This window comes from Symphodus melops, assembly GCF_947650265.1.
Source record: "Symphodus melops genome assembly, chromosome: 13".
Taxonomy (NCBI): Eukaryota; Metazoa; Chordata; class Actinopteri; order Labriformes; family Labridae; genus Symphodus; species Symphodus melops.
In genome coordinates, this window is record NC_136703.1 from 17,558,726 (window position 1) to 17,575,994 (window position 17,269).

The window sequence follows — 17,269 nt, forward strand, 5'->3', positions numbered from 1 at the left end:
GCTAAATAACATAATTGACATGCACACACTTTAAAAAAAAAAAACCCAAAGGTCCTTCAATCCGTTTCCATTAAATTTAAAGCACGTGATACACCAGGGTTATTGCCTTAATTTCACATTTCTTCACTGTTGTAATGTCATCTTTAAATGTAAAAAAGTAGTCCAGTCGTGAGTAAATTATGTGTGCTTCAGAGTAATATGTAAATGATAAGATTTTTGCATTTAAAGACCTATTTCTGTCAGCTTTCCATATAACCAACGCAGTCTTTTCTGATTTATGTTTCTCTTCGTTTTGAGTGTCACTTGCATTCAAAACCATATTAAAGCCGCCTCCCATAATAGTTATTCCCTTTGCCTCCAGAATTGACAATAACTTGGACGATGCTTTCGTGACAGTATGTTATCACGAATGAAGTGATTAAAGGTGTGTTTTTAAAGTAGCATCCAAGTCTTGCTAGTTTTATGTCTTTGGATTCGAGTTTTAGTTAGACAGGTGATCATCAGTCATAAAAAAAATAATTGACTGCACATTTTATATATTCTGAACATTACAAATATTCCAGGGCAGAACATTTGGGATAGCCTTGCTGTCATTAGCACTTGTGGCACTTTGCCTGTTAGGCTTATTTTTTTAGTTTTTCATCCATCTACGGCAAGGTCAAAGGTCAAGGTCATTTGTAGAACACCAACTCTGGAGCCTGAGGCCCTGCAGTGTTTTATTCAAGGAAACTTTGGGCAGCCTCTTTACTCAGTGCACAAGCTTATTAATGATACACAAACACAAAAGCTTCTGTAAACAGTGTCTGTGTGCAGTTCAGTGAAGCATTATACTGTAAGATTCATGCAGGCTCTTTGTGCGATCCTTTCAACATCGCATATAACAAAGCCTGTATATCTTAATGATTTTGATATCTGATACCTGAATAGTTTTTGGGGTTTTTTATGAATTATTGTTGATAAAATGTTAAATATTCAGATCCCAGGGAGATGTCCTTTACAGCTTTTTCCACAACTACAGGCTATATTTCTTTCAGTAAACTCTACAAGCAACGTCTGTTATGTTTACCTACCTATTTGTGTGCAGCCAATACTTTACTTGTCACTTTGAGATTATGTTCTATTGACCATTGAAACATTTACACAAATTCAATTTACAATAATCCTGAGCACTGAGTAAAAAAACAGCCTGTATTGAGTTAAAATGTGTTCCCTTTTCTTACTCAACAGTATCCTGGCAGCTTTATAAAAACTGGATGGAAAATTTTCCTGCTCAAATGTACCTCTGATTCCAGTCAAGCAGGCAGCACTCACTTCTCTTACCAGCAACTAAGACACAATGATGCATTTAAGGACTTTAATTTTCACATCTGTAATGCTCCCATGGATAGTATTGTCTTCTGCAGCAGAGGAGGAATACCTGAAAACAAGAAGACCCAAGGTAAAATGATATTTTTGAGGTTTATACATGGTGTTAAGAAGTAGGTGACAGAAAGTCATAATAGACTGAGTCGGGAGGGAAAGTAAAGAAACTAACAAGAACTGTTATTTTTGCAGAACATTGTAAACATACCAGACAACTATCAAAATGACCAAGATGTGTCTCCAAAGGCAAATGGTAAGGTTTGTTTAACAGAAAGTTTTTAAAGAAGTGTTTAAATGTTGGTTATGCAACACTTACTGAGACATTCTTCCACATTTTTGTGAATGGAGCCAATATTATGTAATAATGGGGCTGAGTGTCCTCATATAAACAGAGTTGCAGGATAATCTCTACAGTGATACACTGAAATCAAAAGTTATTTCAAAGATAGTTGTATTTTCTGTTAAGACAAAGATAACAAAATAAAGTTTTGATCTTTGCAGAGCTGCCAACATGTCTGCTTTGCGTTTGCTTGAGCGGATCGGTCTACTGTGAGGAGGTGTCCCCAGAAATGTCAAGTGTCCCAGCACTGCCAAAGGAAACAGCATATCTCTATGCACGCTTCAACAAAATCACAAAAATCACCAACAGCGATTTTGACGACATGGGTAAATAAAAGTGACTACAAAATTAGACAAATAGTTCAACAAAGGTCTTCTTTAAAACTCGTCTGTTTTTTCAGTCACATTAAGGAGAATCGACCTGACTGGAAATCTCATCGCTGTAATAGAAGACGGAGCTTTTTCAAAACTCTCAAATCTTGAGGAGCTCTCTCTTGCGGAAAATAGACTGACCAAGCTTCCCATGCTGCCCACCAAGCTGGTATCATTCAATGCCAATTTTAACCAGCTTAGAACCCAGGGGGTAAAGGCGACTGCTTTTAAAGTAAGTCAGCAGGCGAACCTACTTAAATTACAGAAAAATATTGTACTAAATGTGGGCACATGCATGTGTTCACAAGTTTGATAAAGCATTTGAATGCTCCATAATGACTTTCATTTCTTTTGCAGAAACTGACAAAACTAGCTTATCTTTTCCTCGGAAACAATGAACTGACAGCAGTGCCTCAACTTCCAGAGTCTCTTCATGTTGTTCATCTGCATGTAAGTTCACTTCATTCATTTTTTGCAATCTGGATAGACAGTAGATAAGTAATGGTCCATTTCTGTGTCTCTCGATTGTCCTCTTGCCTTTGTTCTGCAGAACAACAAGATCGCAACAATAACTGACGAGACGTTCTGCCAAGGGAACTCCAGCCACTACATCAGGACCAACTTGTACGAGGCCAAACTAGACGGGAACCCCATTAAGTTGTCGAATCACCCTGAGAGCTTTATCTGTCTGCAGACTCTCCCTGTCGGCTGGTACAACTGAAATAAAGGGGGGATAAAAAAGGGGGGAGGGGGGGGATGCAGTAATACAAAAAGTAAAAATCTCATGTTTTAAATACTTTTAAACATCATTTAATGTACTTACATCTTTCATATAGTTAATGACCATGTTTTTTTCCCCCTGATGTTGCTACATAGACTTGTACTCATATCACATTGTTATTATTTCATTTGATTGCACAGCAGTGGTGTCACTCTTGCTATTGCTCTTTAAACAGAAGGTTATATTAATAAGAATAAAGTGTGCATGTTTTTAAAGGGATCTCTCCATCGGACTTTTTACTCTTGCATACTCCAGTTGGTTGACAAACAATGAAATAAGGGTCAAACGTGTCCTTTGATTAGAATTGAAGTCCTTGACCAGTGTTCATTTTGCTGCAGGCTCATTAAGCACGACCAAACCATCCACAATCTTCTGCTGGTACTCCCGCTCCGACTGTTTTCTTCGGTAGACATCATCTGGAAGGACGATAGCAGAATAAAGGCAATGGAATGACACATGTTAGAGACAGCAGATGCAGTTAAAGGTGCAGTATGTAAAACAGGGACACAGGTGTTCCTCATAACATTACCAGTAACTCCTTTCTACCTAGAATAACCTGACAGCTGTCCAACATCAACAAATAGAGCTTTTTCCAAAGTAGATGATTTGGCCGGTGTAACTAATAATTAGTGTGTTCCATTTAGGTGCGCCAGTTCCAAGATTCTGGCACACAAGTTTGGACAGACACTTGAAAGACCCAAGCCAAGGTTCTCTAAATGTTTTTTTTTCCACCTGTGATTTTCCTGCTTTGAATAATTTACATAAACGTTTGTGAAAAAAGATCTAAACCAGATGAAACAATGCTAAAAAAAAAACAACCAAAAAAACACTTTAACTTGTGTTTGTTCTTACTGTGACATGAGGCCATTAAGGGCTAAGGAAAAATTCAAACATTGTTGTATAAACAAGGAAAGTGAGAATGTTTTCTGCGAAGGAAAACTTTATCCTTAGCCCTTAATGGCCTTCTTGCAAGAAGAAATGAAGGCCAGGTTTTTTTCTCATTAACGTGTTTTTTTTTACTCCACTCAGCTCTCCTGAAATGACCCAGACTTGAGATCACTGAGGAAAAAAAACATATGGGGTTTATATTCCTTATTTGATCCAGAGGTTTGGTTAACCTTTTAGGTGCAGTTAAATACTTTTCAATGCAACATCAAGAATGTGATGTGCAACTACAGAATATTCAGTTGACTCAAAAGTTAACATGGTCCCTTTTAAAGCCTTTTAAACACCAGTTAGCAATTAATCAAATAATAGGAAGAAATCTCAGCTTTAATAGTTGAGCATTTTTTCACTAGAGACAATGTCAGTGAACTCTGAAGGCAAAAAAACAAAAACTAGAAAAGCATTCACTTATCATAACTGAGGTAAAAATGTTCAATTACTCTGATGTTGCTTGTCATACAGTATTTCATTTTATTTAAGTACTTGTTATTTTAGCCTTGTCTTTTCTTTCGCACGAAAACACCAAGACAAATTCCTCGTGTAAATGAATGTACTTGGCAATAAAACCGACTCTGATTCTGATTCTGATTGAAGGTCTTCGGGCAGCCCTACCAGAAACACACTACGACAACATGGACCCTGTCATCTCTGCTAAAATATAAAACTATTGTTAGTAAAACAGTTTACCATACAGCAGATAATTACAACAATTTAGCAGGTTTTATTTTAAGCTGCAAACATGAAGGCTAGATGCTTGGAAAAGTTCCTATCGAATTGTCGTCAGCTTAACATTTTTTAGAAAGGCTTTTGGTGTCAAATATGTCATGTTAGACTTACAAAAAGTCTCCTTTCCTATCCTCACGTTGATCATGATCCACTCCATGACACCTCCGATACAGAAGAAGACAGGGAGGAACCTGTACGTCCCGAGACGCCTTTTACCCGGGACGAGGTCCAAGAGATAGCTCAGGTTTTTACTTCTATAAAACATCCTGACTTACACAGACGCATCAGTTTCCTGGATCTATAAAGAGTCGTGGGCAAAACTGCAGTAAGCAGTGTAAGCGCAAGCGTGCACCTTCACACGTCCTTTACAACGCAGAACGTTATGAGACCGAGGGGAGCGCTCGTTTTGCGACCCGGCGTGAGGCGAAGGAACAGATTCAGCTTCACATTGACACACAAACGAAGGCAGCTTCACGTTGGAGACTAACTACGACAAAAACAAGTGTACCCAGGAAGAGATCATGTTACATCCGGGTAGTTAATAAAGCGTTTCATACGTTAATAAACGGTAAAAAAGTCTACATGTATAAGCAAGGATCACCGTGTTAAAGATTGTTTAACTTTGTCGTGAATGTTTTTTTAAGAAACTATTACAACATACCCTCTCTAAGATGATAAATCAGGAGACTTATTGTTACACAAACAGACAAAGTGTTGATGTTTTCATCAGATCTCAAAACAGTCTGAGCAGGATAAGATGCCTAACTTGTTTGAGCTTCTCCAGCAGTAAATTAATTTAATGCATGCATGTCTTTATTATTATCATTCTGACAACATTATATCGTATGGGTGTTACATCTATTTGGGGATTTTTTTGGATGACTGTATAGACTTCTAAAACTCATAAATAAATACGAAGTAGAAACAAATGATGAAATATATAAACAGATCCAAGTTAGACCTTGACGTTTTTCTTTGCAACTTTTAAGTAGGGATTTAACGATTCACTCAATTCACGATAATGAGTTCACGATACGATTATCTCACAATTTATTTTCAGAGAATCTGGAGGTGATTGGAGCTTCTCACTGTGCTGTCGATTAAATTCTGCATCATGTTGGTTGTGCTGTTTTTGAAGTTCTCTGTCTTTCTGTAATATTTGCACTCAGTTTTTGTCTGTTATATTCTTTCTTGGGAAGTCAAAATGCTTCCACTGCCTCGATCTTCACAATCTTTACATCCCTACTTTTGAGCGTCCAAAATATTTTCAACCAAGACAAAATTCATTGTTATTTTTCTAACACAGTTTATTCAGATAGATTTTCTGTCTTGGGAACACATTAACATAGTAGCTGTCTTTGATTTTTTTCCCTTTCAAGAGAAATGAGAGCACGAGTCAAATTGATAGAAAGGCGAATACTGTGTAAGGCCTTTACCTCTCAACAGCTCTTCGACTGAAATGTTTAAACATACGCACGCCAGGGTTAGCTCTGGATAGCTAAAAAAAAATGCGGTGAATTAGGTTGTAGGTCTTTTTTTAAAGAGTTTGTCAGTTTGTTTTTTGATTTGTTAACAGTCAGTAGGAGTTGTAAAGAAAAAAAAACATCCAACACCAAGGTGAGAACTTAATTGCTTAAGCAGAATTGATGAGTGACAAATACACAAATGGGTTTATTTTTGGCTTGGGTAACTAAACACATCACTGTTAAGAACACACAATACTGCAAAGCACACAAAGCAAATACACACGCATATATATATATATATATATAAAGACAGGCGACTCAGACACATGCATCAGCTACTCTGCAGAAACACTACCATAATTAGAAGACAATAGAGAGCTAACACCAAGATAAAAATATACTAAAAACTCCCCAGAATAATATCGGGTTTTAGATAATCACAATTTATTATCATATGAAGAAATGACAATTAGGATACCGGTATTTTAACTCATTTATTTCTGACCTCAGAATTAACAGATGTAGTTAGTGGAACCACATCAAATCAAAATCATTCAAATCAAAGTCAATGTACCCACATGACTTCTGAGGAAGTCACCTGCTGTGTTGGAACGTCTGTCTGTTTAAACCATGTTAAACAAGCTGAACTGACCGTGCGCTCCGGAGCTTTCCCTCCATGCTGTCAATGTACCCTCATGTTTAGGGTTATTTATTTCAATAGCTTCCCCATCGCTAAATAGCATCTGTAATATGGTTAATTTTAGACTTTGTTTAAAATGTAGTGGTAGCTCAGATTGATGTGTTAATAAGTTGATACTCAGATGAATAAATACATAATTTACTTGTTGATTTTGTGTCATCTGTTTGGGTGAAATTAGAGTTCTCTGGCTCTGTACCAATTTAATCACAATAAGGACAAATAATCTAATCTATGATTCATGACACATGAAACATAGTCCAAGTCCATTTTGTTTCTTTTTTAATCATGATTTGTTGAGTATGAATACAAATCAGACATCCCTAACAACTCCGCTGTTACTTAGTCCTCGACTTTGTGAGCTGGTCGACAGAAAGTCCAGTGATGCTCCACTGTGTTCTCATTTGCACGCTCACTCATGTGATGCACACGCGTGTTGCGGATGGTGAAGCCTTGTTTCATGATGTAGTCCATGAGGAGAACCCTTAGGGATATCTCTTGATGATAGTCACATGGTCCAAAGGTGAATGACACCTGGCAGTCTCTGGTGTCCATCATGTGTTTGTTCCACTTGGTAAAGTTGTTGGAAATCCCTTCCAACAGGCCATGAACCTTTGTAGTTATGGTTAGCTGCGTGATGATAACAGCGACGGGGTTGGAATATTTGGACAGTTTTCGAGTGCTGGAGAGCTCCACCACCTGTTCGAAGATGTCAGGAGGGTACAGAGGCTTGGGATCACTAAGGCACTGGATCAGAGGTTCGATCTGGTAAAAATCGGCCTCTTTCCTCAGGAGGTCTGTCTCGGTAAAGTCCAACGGGAGGGTGAGCTCAGATGTTCGAAGGAAGTTCAGGATGTACCGGAAAAGCGTCCCATCACGGTCTATGAAATAATTACCCTGGGAGTCACGAGTTGTAGGAAAATCTCCCCTGAACATGGCGCCCAGCATGGAGTCTGGGTAACGCTGTAGGGTGGATAAACTGGTGGTGTACAGGTGGCCTCCCACATTCAAGGTAACAGGAGAAGTCATCTAGTCCAAAATGAAGCAGAGAAGAAAATAAGAACGTGTTTTTGTGCATTTCGAATAAGTTGCCATTTGCATCATGCAGTTCTTTAGAAAATACCAATAACTGTGACTGGTATGAATTGACCCGATTCATACCAGTCAGAGTGGATAACAGAAACAACTCAGTGTGCAAGTTAAAGATTTAAGATCTAATTTCCTCCAAAACTGGCACACATTTAACCACAGTCTCTGAGAACTATTTTAACCACAGAAAACTTCATAACCACTTTAACTAAGGTGGGTGTGTTGCATACGATATATTATATAGTGGAACTAAATTCTGAGAAAGAGAGGATTTACCATCAGAAACAATCACCCGACATTACTCTTGTCTGATTTTATCCATCTCTTACCCTATAGCCCGAGTCTCCATTATCCATTTGTAGATCAATACCCAGAACCAAAATAGAGGTAACAGATATGGTATTGGCTTACTTCAATTTCACCTGTGAAAAACAGTCACATTAACATGAGCTGTAACACATTGAGCAGTAGAAGGGATATTAACATGAAGACGTGTCAAATGATGTGATACGTAGCAGAAATTATGGTCTACTTGGCTTTCTATTTACTAAGAAGGTGATGCTCTCTTTGTTGATTTAAAGCAAAGTGTACTGAAGCACACAGTTTACTCTTGCTTGCAAATATTGCTTTGCAAGACGTTTGAATGTAAAAAAAAACCATTTAAAAGGTCAATTTGGTGTTTGTTATAATTTAAGATATCCTTCAGATAGTGTTTTTTTCAAATACATTGAATAAAAGCCATCAAGGTGTTTACCGGCAATATCATAGAGTCGTCAAATATGTAGGGAAATGTGCAACTTTAAGAAATGTTCAACTGCAAATAAAATTACTTCATTTACTATAAAACAGATTTAAAGCCACTTAAAAATGCTAAGTTTCTCTTTAAGCTGTCCCCAAAGTCAAAAAGAATCTGAGTCCTGTTTGTTTAGCTTAGCCAACTCGGGACTCAGGAACACATACGTCAGCTGACTGAAAATGAAACCTTACATTAAGAAATTAACTTAAAAGCCTTTTTAAAAAAAATAACGTCCAAAGGTTTTAAAGCGACACTGAAATTATTTAGATGTGTTGTTCAGTGGTAATTAATTGACCGCTTATGAAGCTAGCTTGTTTGTTTTATAGCTAACTAGTATTAAGAAGTAACCTCTCTGCATTTCAGACTGTCTGCATCAAAACGTGGGAAGCAAACTGGCTAAGGAAGTAGGCGCCCAAAGCAACACAACAAATTTAAAGGTGTGTTTTCATTGTTAGCCTCACTCGGATACAATGAGGTTTTATTAAGCGTTTAACACAACGCGAGTAGCACAATCGAAATGTAGCCTGCTAGCTCGCGGGCTAACGTACATAGCGGTGCACGTTAGCTGCTCTTAATACTATAAGTTACGAGTCAAAATCTCACACCGGTTACATTGAAATAAAATGCATACTGTAACAACACCTCACCAGTTCTCTTTTCTGTTACTTTGTCTGTTGTAGTTGTAAAAAATGAGCGGCCTACGGTTAGTATTTAACGATGCAGTCAGCCTCTGATGTTTGCAGCTGTGCTCGGCTTCAGGCTGCTGCAGTCCTGCAGCACACAGCAGGCTGAGGGAGGAGGTCCTGCTGCAAACTGCGCTCCAGCCAGCCTCCACTACAGAAGCGAGCCCTCACGCTATATTAAAGGGGACATATTATAAAAACCTTTTACAAGGTTTTTGAAAATGTATTTGGGTAACCTGAGTGTCTGTTGATCCACAACATTTAAAATAAATCCATCCAGTCCTTTGTTTGTGCTCTGCATAAGTCTTGCCACACAGAAAAATGCTCAGTTTCAAATTTTCTCAGTTTCTTTTCACAGTGCAAGTTTGTGTGGGGGGACACCTCCTCTCGTGCTTGATTCATGTTGTATTTGGACCAAAGCACAGCACAGATGTTTCATTTAGACCACAGGAGAATGTTTGAAAAGGTGGAAAAAGGGTATAATATTTCCCCTTTAAGGTGCAAGTGTGGTACAATCATTACGGGGAAAGCTGCTAACAAGAAATATTTCAATTTAAAATCTCCCTGAAGGGAAAGTATGCTAGAGCTTTCCCCATCGATGAGATTTCAATTTTTGTTTCAATGGTTGCGAAAGTGATATTAAATCAAACATTAGATTTCAGTCAATTTTTGGGGTCGATTTCTTCATCAAATTGTCCTGATATTTGGCTTAATCATGTTATGAGTTGGTGACCCACCAATCTGAATTTAAATTAGTATGTGGTAACATGTAATTTATTTTTAATCTGTAATTGAAATAACCTTTGGATATATCTCTTTTTTCATATTTCACAACGCTTAAATTTCATTTTAAATTATTCTACATCAGGCTGTGTTAATATTTGGAAGATGAAATTTGGATTAATCACATTATGAGGTGGTGAACTACAAATCTGAGCAAAAATGAAATTGTGGTTACAGGTAATTTACTTTTAGATTTCAGATTGTCCGGATATTTGTTAAATATCATTGAGAGGTGGTGAACTACCTGTATGGATTGAAATAAGTGACTGGTAAAAGGTATTTTAATTAATCTCAAATTGAAACAATGTTCCATTTTTCAGATATTTTTTTAGAAATTTGATATCAAAATGTCTTGTTATTTGTGCACAGGCACCTCTGCAGGAACACATTCTCACATCTGACCACCGTCACACCAAATTTAATGCAAGGATAGTTTAATATAACAATAAATTATTAATTACAATTTAAAAATTATTTAATCTATTAAGCTGTAGGAGAATGACTGTATTAATATTCAAATGCATGTCATGAACAAGGAGCCTGTGAAGCATTACAATAAAAAACTATTTGGTTCAGGAAGACTTCTTTGTGCCGCCTCTGGCATCTTGCTGCATGATGATGAACTCCAAGATGAGTTTTGCAGTCCGACAAGGTCTCTCCATCACCACTGAGTGACCACAGTTCTCCAGCAGGTCAACCCTACATCCAGGCAACACATCTGCAATGACTGTAGCTCCAGAAACATCAACCACCTGTGCAAAAAAGGCAAATATGAGACAAGTAACATGCCAATGTAGATACATGTCGAATTCTGAATTATGACCTGATCAGTTAGAGAAAGAAACCTGAGCCAACGTCTCCAGGTAACACATTTGTACACAGAGGATATAAGACTTATCTAGTTAGGCACTTAGAAATCCCCTCTGTATTTATACTCAGTGAGTATTTGTAAAAGTTTACCATCATACTTTACCTGATCCTGTTTGCCCCATATCACTTGTAAAGGTGCAGTGATTAGATGTAAGTGTTCCTGTAAGGCATATCTTGATTTCTCACCAACGATCTCCATAAATACTAACAAAACAGAAATACAATTACCGTAACAAAAGGTCACATAGATGGTAATAAACATGATGTGAATTGTAAATCTTGAACTTTCTATACTGATGTGAACTAACCTTCTTGGAAAAATGTGTTGTGAGGCTGCCTGACATCTACCAATCCTTGAAGAATCTAAAGAATAGAAAACACACCGTTTCAGCGAACGGAGGTGATTATTATAAGTAAATCCATGATTGTCACCTGCTGTAATATTAATTAATTAATTAGTAATAAGTGCATTAAAAGAGCGATCACTGATATTTTATTTCAAGTGTTGGTCTGACCTGCTGAGGGATTTTAAAGCGAACATGAGAACAAAGTCTGAACATATCCTCCATCTCTTCTGTTGTAGTTGGGATCAGAGGGATGTTTAGTGTGTAATTGCTGTGCTCCAAGTCCTGCAGATGATTGTCAAATTTGGTCTCACATGGGTGTCTTATACCTGTAGGAATAGAGGAGTGTTTACCTTTTGGAAAGGGACAAAGCACAAAATCATTTGCCTTAAATCAAATGAAATTATTTTACTTTCTAAGGGGGGGTCTCCTATTTTTTTGTTACACTTCTGCAAAGTCTAAGGGTTTGACCAACAGACATTTGAATAAAATGATAGTCCAAATGGAAGCAGCAGAAGCTGAGTGGTTAAAATCTTAAGTTTAGCTTTTGGAAAATGTTGAAACCTTTATTTTTAACGTATTTCATTCGATCCAACCTTGCACGTAAATGATGAAGGGTGTAACTGGGTGTCACTCTCAAGGCTGTGTCTAAATATATTTAATGCAGCATTTTGTGATGCTATCTGAGTTTTTACTCCTAAAGCAAGAGATCATTTTCAGAACGTTTGGTGACATCAGGCTCTCTCTCTCTCGCTCTCTCTCTCTCTCTCTCTCTCTCTCTCTCTCTCTCTCTCTCTCTCTCTCTCTCTCTCTCTCTCTCACACACACACACACACACACACACACACACTCACACACGCATAGTTACTGACCGTCTGGACAAATGAGAGTCATGCTACAGATCTCTGAGGGAAAGCAGGCTGCATAAACTCCAGCTATATTTCCTCCCATGGAGTTTCCAACCAGATGAAAAGGTTTTCTGTTTAGTCGAACAGATTCCACAAACTTTGAAGGACATAAAAAATTGATCATCAGTGGAATGCATTTAGTTCCAAAAACATCCATGCAGAGTTGTTCATTGTCCTGTCTTTCGTGTACCTGATGGATTCTTTTGACCTGGCCCTGAATGGAGTAATCCTCTGTGTTAGTCCGGGTTGTTCCTTCATGGCCAGGCATATCAACACACACAATGTGCAGATGTTTGGGTAGATACTAGATCAGTGGAAGACAGTAAGTTCAGTTAAGTGATTTTGGTTATCATGCTATGAATTCCCCTTAGTGAGGTTTGCTAGTCTTATTCAGGGAATAACTTCAAACAGGTTTAATTTTACAGTGGATGTGTTCACCCAAACTAACCTTTCTTGGATCATGTGATCAGATTAGATTAGATTTTACAGTTTCACCTGATTTGACAGAATGGAAGCAAATTATTTTCCAAGATAATAAAATTTGATTTTTTTTCTTCATTGAATTCATTGAGAAGCTTGCCTCATGTCGTAAATCCATTTTTTGGATACTTGATTTTTTTGTCCAATCTGGAATTAGGGGATGTAGTCTCCTGTGTTAAGTATTCCAATGTTATTTTTTTCTATCAGGTATTATAGTTTCTAGAAAATTAAAAATAGCCTTTAATTGCTTTTGCTTTAAACTAAACCCAAACTACATTTATTTTTATTTATTAACTATTTGTTTCAGAAAATGTCTGTTGTTGTCTTGTTCATATCAACAAACCACAAAGAGTTTACCCCCACCTTGACAACAGTGAGCCATGTGTCTTTGTGGGCAGAGAAGCCGTGTAGCATTAAGATGGAGGGTCTCGTCCCAGGCTTCCCTCTGTAGGAATAACAGAAGCGGTAACCACCGCAGTCTGCGTAGCGAACCTGCAGGCCCAGAGTCCTTCTCCAGTACCTGAAGAGGGGCAGAATGTCTGTGGTTATAGATAGAGACATGTCAGGACAGGTATTCAAATCTGTGCCAGATACAGGCATGGATCCAAACTTGCCCACAATGACATTTCTTGACTTCATTTTCACAACTGCTTTGCTACTTCAAAAGTTTTCATGGAGAAACATTATAATTAGTTAATCTAAAATTGAAATGAGTGTATGTTTATAACATAATGTAAAATTAGTTTTAGAGTAACATTTTTAATACAATAAACACCTACGTGTTGTAATAACAATGAAGCGGTGACTGATCAGTGTTATTTATCCAGTCCCTGCAAACAACCCTTATTAAAGTTTTGTAATATTAGAGGACAGCAGAGAAACATGCATACAGCTGTGATACTCTAACAGTCTCTGTCTTTTTATTACTAAGCCTACAGTTTGTTGTTAAAACATTTTTTTTACCTTATAAAGAGTAAAAACTACATGTGTTTGGATTGGATGCATTTTTCATGATTTATTGAATATATTTGTGTTTGGATCATCATCTGTCACATCTCTAGTCTCCATAAAGGGAATTCACACTAGGTTTTAAATCTATAATAAATTGAAAACAGGGAACACAGTTATTGAGCTCACCAGTAATAGACTTTGATGAGAGCTGACGGCCAGAGCAGGAAGGAAGCCAGAAAGGCCAGGATGGGAATAGCCAGTGTTCCCCCCGCAATGATAAATAGGTTCACCACGTCTAGATCAGCTGCCATGGTTCGCCTATATAACACATCACACCGCTTACAAACATGCAGCGTCTCATGTGGGGGGAGGGGCTAAAACAGTTACAACATCCATCCATTGATGAAATAAGAGAGAATTCACCTTAACATTTTAAATATTTCTCGTTATTACTCAGACATGCATGCCATACACATTTTAGGAAAATTGAACAACTTACTTTCAGATGGTTTGTTTCCCCCTTTGTTACTTCTGTCTCAGGCAGACATGTGGCTAATGGTTCACCTCTGACTCTGTTGATTTGTGTCACAGCAAGCAGATACTTTCACATGTATTGGGATGCTGGCAATGCACGAAAGCAGAAAGTCTACTTAGCTGTCTAAAAAGTCTAAAAAAAAAAAAAAGTGCCCCGGTGGATGCAGTTAGTCCCAGGAGATCATGTTTGCTCTGGATATCCTCATTGATTATTACTCATCATTAGGGAAAGCGGGACACTGAGACCATTCGGTCAATCTTTTAAAGTGAACGTACAGAAAACTATTTGAATCTGAGCTGGACAAACATCTCAGATAAAGGGACTGTGAGTAAATAACATGATGGAATTGATTATATAAAACATCAGTAGTCACTAAAAGTACTTTTTACAGTTGAGCAAAAAATGATTATTGGTTAAACTACATTGTAACAAAAGGTTTATATAGATAAATGTCTCTTAAATAATTTGCCCAGCGAATCAGTAGCCCTCCTGGACACAACAAAAACTTAACTGCTGGTGTATCAGCTTGACTAAAGTTTTCAGTATTAATTTCTAATGGAAGAAAAGTTGCCCTTGAACAGTCTATTTAGTAAATTATAGTTTTGACTCTTTTCCTCTCACTAAAGACAGTTTTAACGTCTGAGAATTGTTGTTAGTGTGGGACACGTCCAGAATAAAGAGGGGGTTAGTATGTGAATAAATTACTTGACTTGTACGTTATTTTGGACAGAAGCACCTTCCTAATAAAAACAAGAGTTGGTGTCAAGCTGAAGCTCTAATTTAACGACAATTAATTAAAGAGGGCTTGAGTCACTCTTAGTGGTCTCTCTCACCAGGTCCAAATTGAACACCTCTCACATCCTGTTCATACACATCGGATTTCTTCTTCTTTCATTCTAGGTCCAAGACTTACCACTGGGTGTCATGGTAGAGGCAGCCTATGGAGTGTCTCCTTTCTCCTTCACTGACTGTTGAACATGTCAGGGCTTTTTCTACAGAGAATCACAACATCCATGATGAGGCATCATCAGCTCGGCTTCACTTGAGGAACATTTACCCTGACTGAAGGAAAGAAACGGTACTGATGAACACAGGAAGCATCGCTATTAACACACTGCCCTCCAGAGGTGACCCTGACAGGATACATACTAGAATGTTCTCTCTTTCAAAATGACTTCATCTCAACTCAATCAGGTTGTTTTTTGCTGGCCTTCTATTTGGTACAGACAGATAAAAACAGGTAACTAAGAAGATTTAAATAGCTGCGTTTCCTAACTAAGAGAAGAGATGTCTGTATTGAAGGACAAAGCTACATAATATTTTAAAATCCATAAGGTATCACAGATATAATGGACTACAGGGAATCTTCTTCAAAATGATTTAAGTGTAAGTACACATGCCAGGAAATATAGGATATAGCAGCTCAAATCACAGCTGATGCATTCTGTACTGCATGTAAAGCTATATTCACTGTGTTGTCATATGAGAAATTAGTTTGTATTCACAAGCATACAGGGTCAAAAGGCTTACCCAGTAGCATGTGTAAATTAGGGCTATATGAAGCCAACAGTTTCACGGTAAGAAATACCAGCTTATTTAGCTGCCATTGTGCTGCATCCCTGGTCCACTACAGACGACCTACATACAAAGTAGAGCAGAACAAATGGACACGACAACTCTGCAGAGAAGCCAGCAATGCGTGGGAATGGTTCTCTTATTTGCCGTTATATAGGGAGAAGAGGCCGTCCTCTGTCAGCTGGCATGTTACACAAACAGTTTTCTCCAGGTTGTTTGAGCTCCAGCCAAGTTAGATACACGTCACATTTTCTCCCAAGAGGAATCCATGACACAGCAAAGACTGCAAAACAGAAATGATGTAGCATGTGTAGCACAAACTGAATGACGGCAGATAGTGATTTCCCCTGCAACTTTGACCTCATGGACATAGCAGAAACTAAAAATTAAGTAACAGACTTCCCTTCCTGTTGAGAAATATTTGGCATCAGTGTGGTCAGCCGGCTCAAAGGGCGTAGCTACACTGAGTGCGTAACCCTATAATCTTCCAGCAGATGTTAAGGCCCCCTACAGTCAGTTGTCACATTAATTCAGGTCATCAAACCGAGTTTCATGATCTCTCAGTGTTGCTGTACGGAGAATTGGCAGCACAATTTTAGTCAGGGTCTCACACAGGATTTAAGAGAAAAAAAGAAACTGTCTGAATCAAAGCACGATCTTTTTTTTGCCAAATGACTCTGACGTCAATCTTGCTGTTATTTTGTTTTTACCAATTTTGCGTCCTTAAAGAACTACAGAAAAATATTTTACATCTCTCCTGAGACAGTACTCAGGAGAGATGAGACATACATGTGATTAAATGGCTCCTTAGATTTTCGTGAGGTGAGGTGTTTCTCACTGGACAAACTCCAGTTAAAAAAAAACCCATCAGTACAGGATTCCAAATCATAGTGTGTAGATTTTCTGTTTTATTTCTAAGATGTTATTCACTTACAAGTTTGAAAATTGTACAAGCCACTTTTTATATAAAGACCTTACATATTTGAAGTATTAGTAGAAATACATATAAATTCTGTAAAGGCTTGAAAGTGTTGCTGGAAATGCCTGACGTTCACAATAAAAAAAGTGCTTTTATATTTAGATTTCATTCATTTTTCTGAAGTGGATGAGCTGATTTATTTTGATATCTCTGGCTTACATGATACTTGATAAAAGCCTGAGCTTTCTCTTGTTTCAGGAAGTCCAGAACAGTCCCGTCTCCAGTCTCGTCTAGCACAGATGTGTTGATTATCCTGGTCATCTTATTGAGGTTCAGCACCTCCGAGGGTCAACGATTGTCGTACAGATCTAATTGCGGGTCACTAACGCTATGGCCTCACACTGGAGGTGATCATTGTACCATTGTATAATCTGTGGCTGCACTCAGCCTTTTTCCATGCCTCACAGTGTGGCCATATGACGTACACAGTCACCTGAGAAAACCTCACTCCCTCTGCATCCTGCTGTCAGCTGCAATCAGACTCTAAATGCCATCTGCAATACAGGGCACTATTAAAGGGAGAAAAGAAAAGGGACTGTGAGATATGAGAAGATCTAGCTTAGCATTTTTTTTTTTTTACAACATATT

At 37.9% G+C, this 17,269-nt stretch overlaps 4 protein-coding genes across 5 annotated transcripts; 1 reads left to right on the forward strand and 3 right to left on the reverse strand.

Annotated features, from left to right (window-relative positions):
• Positions 1-34: 34 nt before the first annotated feature.
• On the forward strand, positions 35-3,270 carry ognb (osteoglycin, paralog b). Its single transcript, XM_079358581.1, has 6 exons — positions 35-1,438; positions 1,555-1,615; positions 1,864-2,028; positions 2,103-2,305; positions 2,431-2,523; positions 2,624-3,270. Exons 1-6 carry the CDS (start codon positions 1,337-1,339, stop codon positions 2,792-2,794), a joined length of 795 nt encoding a protein of 264 aa, XP_079214707.1. The 5' UTR covers positions 35-1,336; the 3' UTR covers positions 2,795-3,270.
• Positions 2,868-5,021, reverse strand: uqcc5 (ubiquinol-cytochrome c reductase complex assembly factor 5). The gene is made up of 2 exons (XM_079358583.1): positions 4,637-5,021; positions 2,868-3,270 (listed from the first exon to the last, which is right to left on the reverse strand). Exons 1-2 carry the CDS (start codon positions 4,788-4,790, stop codon positions 3,179-3,181), a joined length of 246 nt encoding a protein of 81 aa, XP_079214709.1. The 5' UTR covers positions 4,791-5,021; the 3' UTR covers positions 2,868-3,178.
• A 1,147-nt stretch (positions 5,022-6,168) lies between these two features.
• kctd6b (potassium channel tetramerization domain containing 6b) lies at positions 6,169-9,368 on the reverse strand. 2 transcript variants are annotated; one of them, XM_079358799.1, is made up of 3 exons: positions 9,221-9,368; positions 8,107-8,199; positions 6,169-7,717 (listed from the first exon to the last, which is right to left on the reverse strand). In XM_079358799.1, exons 2-3 carry the CDS (start codon positions 8,131-8,133, stop codon positions 7,031-7,033), a joined length of 714 nt encoding a protein of 237 aa, XP_079214925.1. In that variant the 5' UTR covers positions 8,134-8,199; positions 9,221-9,368; the 3' UTR covers positions 6,169-7,030. The 2 variants fall into 2 exon arrangements, with proteins under 2 accessions (XP_079214925.1, XP_079214926.1); XM_079358800.1 differs by lacking the exon at positions 8,107-8,199.
• Positions 9,369-10,582: 1,214 nt separating this feature from the next.
• On the reverse strand, positions 10,583-15,168 carry abhd6b (abhydrolase domain containing 6, acylglycerol lipase b). The gene is made up of 10 exons (XM_079360240.1): positions 15,041-15,168; positions 14,092-14,164; positions 13,779-13,910; positions 13,005-13,161; positions 12,352-12,465; positions 12,126-12,258; positions 11,425-11,582; positions 11,218-11,272; positions 11,013-11,113; positions 10,583-10,791 (listed from the first exon to the last, which is right to left on the reverse strand). Exons 3-10 carry the CDS (start codon positions 13,901-13,903, stop codon positions 10,612-10,614), a joined length of 1,023 nt encoding a protein of 340 aa, XP_079216366.1. The 5' UTR covers positions 13,904-13,910; positions 14,092-14,164; positions 15,041-15,168; the 3' UTR covers positions 10,583-10,611.
• Between the last annotated feature and the right edge of the window lie 2,101 nt (positions 15,169-17,269).

Coding starts and splice junctions, on each gene's coding strand:
- ognb (XM_079358581.1), top strand. CDS start 1,337: ATGATGCATTTAAGGACTTTAATTTTCACATCTGTAATGCTCCCATGG. Junction 1,439..1,554: donor TGAAAACAAGAAGACCCAAG/GTAAAATGATAT, acceptor TTATTTTTGCAG/AACATTGTAAACATACCAGA. Junction 2,524..2,623: donor TTCATGTTGTTCATCTGCAT/GTAAGTTCACTT, acceptor TTTGTTCTGCAG/AACAACAAGATCGCAACAAT.
- uqcc5 (XM_079358583.1), bottom strand. CDS start 4,790: ATGTTTTATAGAAGTAAAAACCTGAGCTATCTCTTGGACCTCGTCCCG. Junction 3,271..4,636: donor GATAGGAAAGGAGACTTTTT/GTAAGTCTAACA, acceptor TCGTCCTTCCAG/ATGATGTCTACCGAAGAAAA.
- kctd6b (XM_079358799.1), bottom strand. CDS start 8,133: ATGGATAATGGAGACTCGGGCTATAGG. Junction 7,718..8,106: donor ATGGAGACTCGGGCTATAGG/GTAAGAGATGGA, acceptor ATTTTGGACTAG/ATGACTTCTCCTGTTACCTT.
- abhd6b (XM_079360240.1), bottom strand. CDS start 13,903: ATGGCAGCTGATCTAGACGTGGTGAACCTATTTATCATTGCGGGGGGA. Junction 11,583..12,125: donor GACTCTCATTTGTCCAGACG/GTCAGTAACTAT, acceptor CTATTCCTACAG/GTATAAGACACCCATGTGAG. Junction 10,792..11,012: donor TATGGGGCAAACAGGATCAG/GTAAAGTATGAT, acceptor TTTTTTGCACAG/GTGGTTGATGTTTCTGGAGC.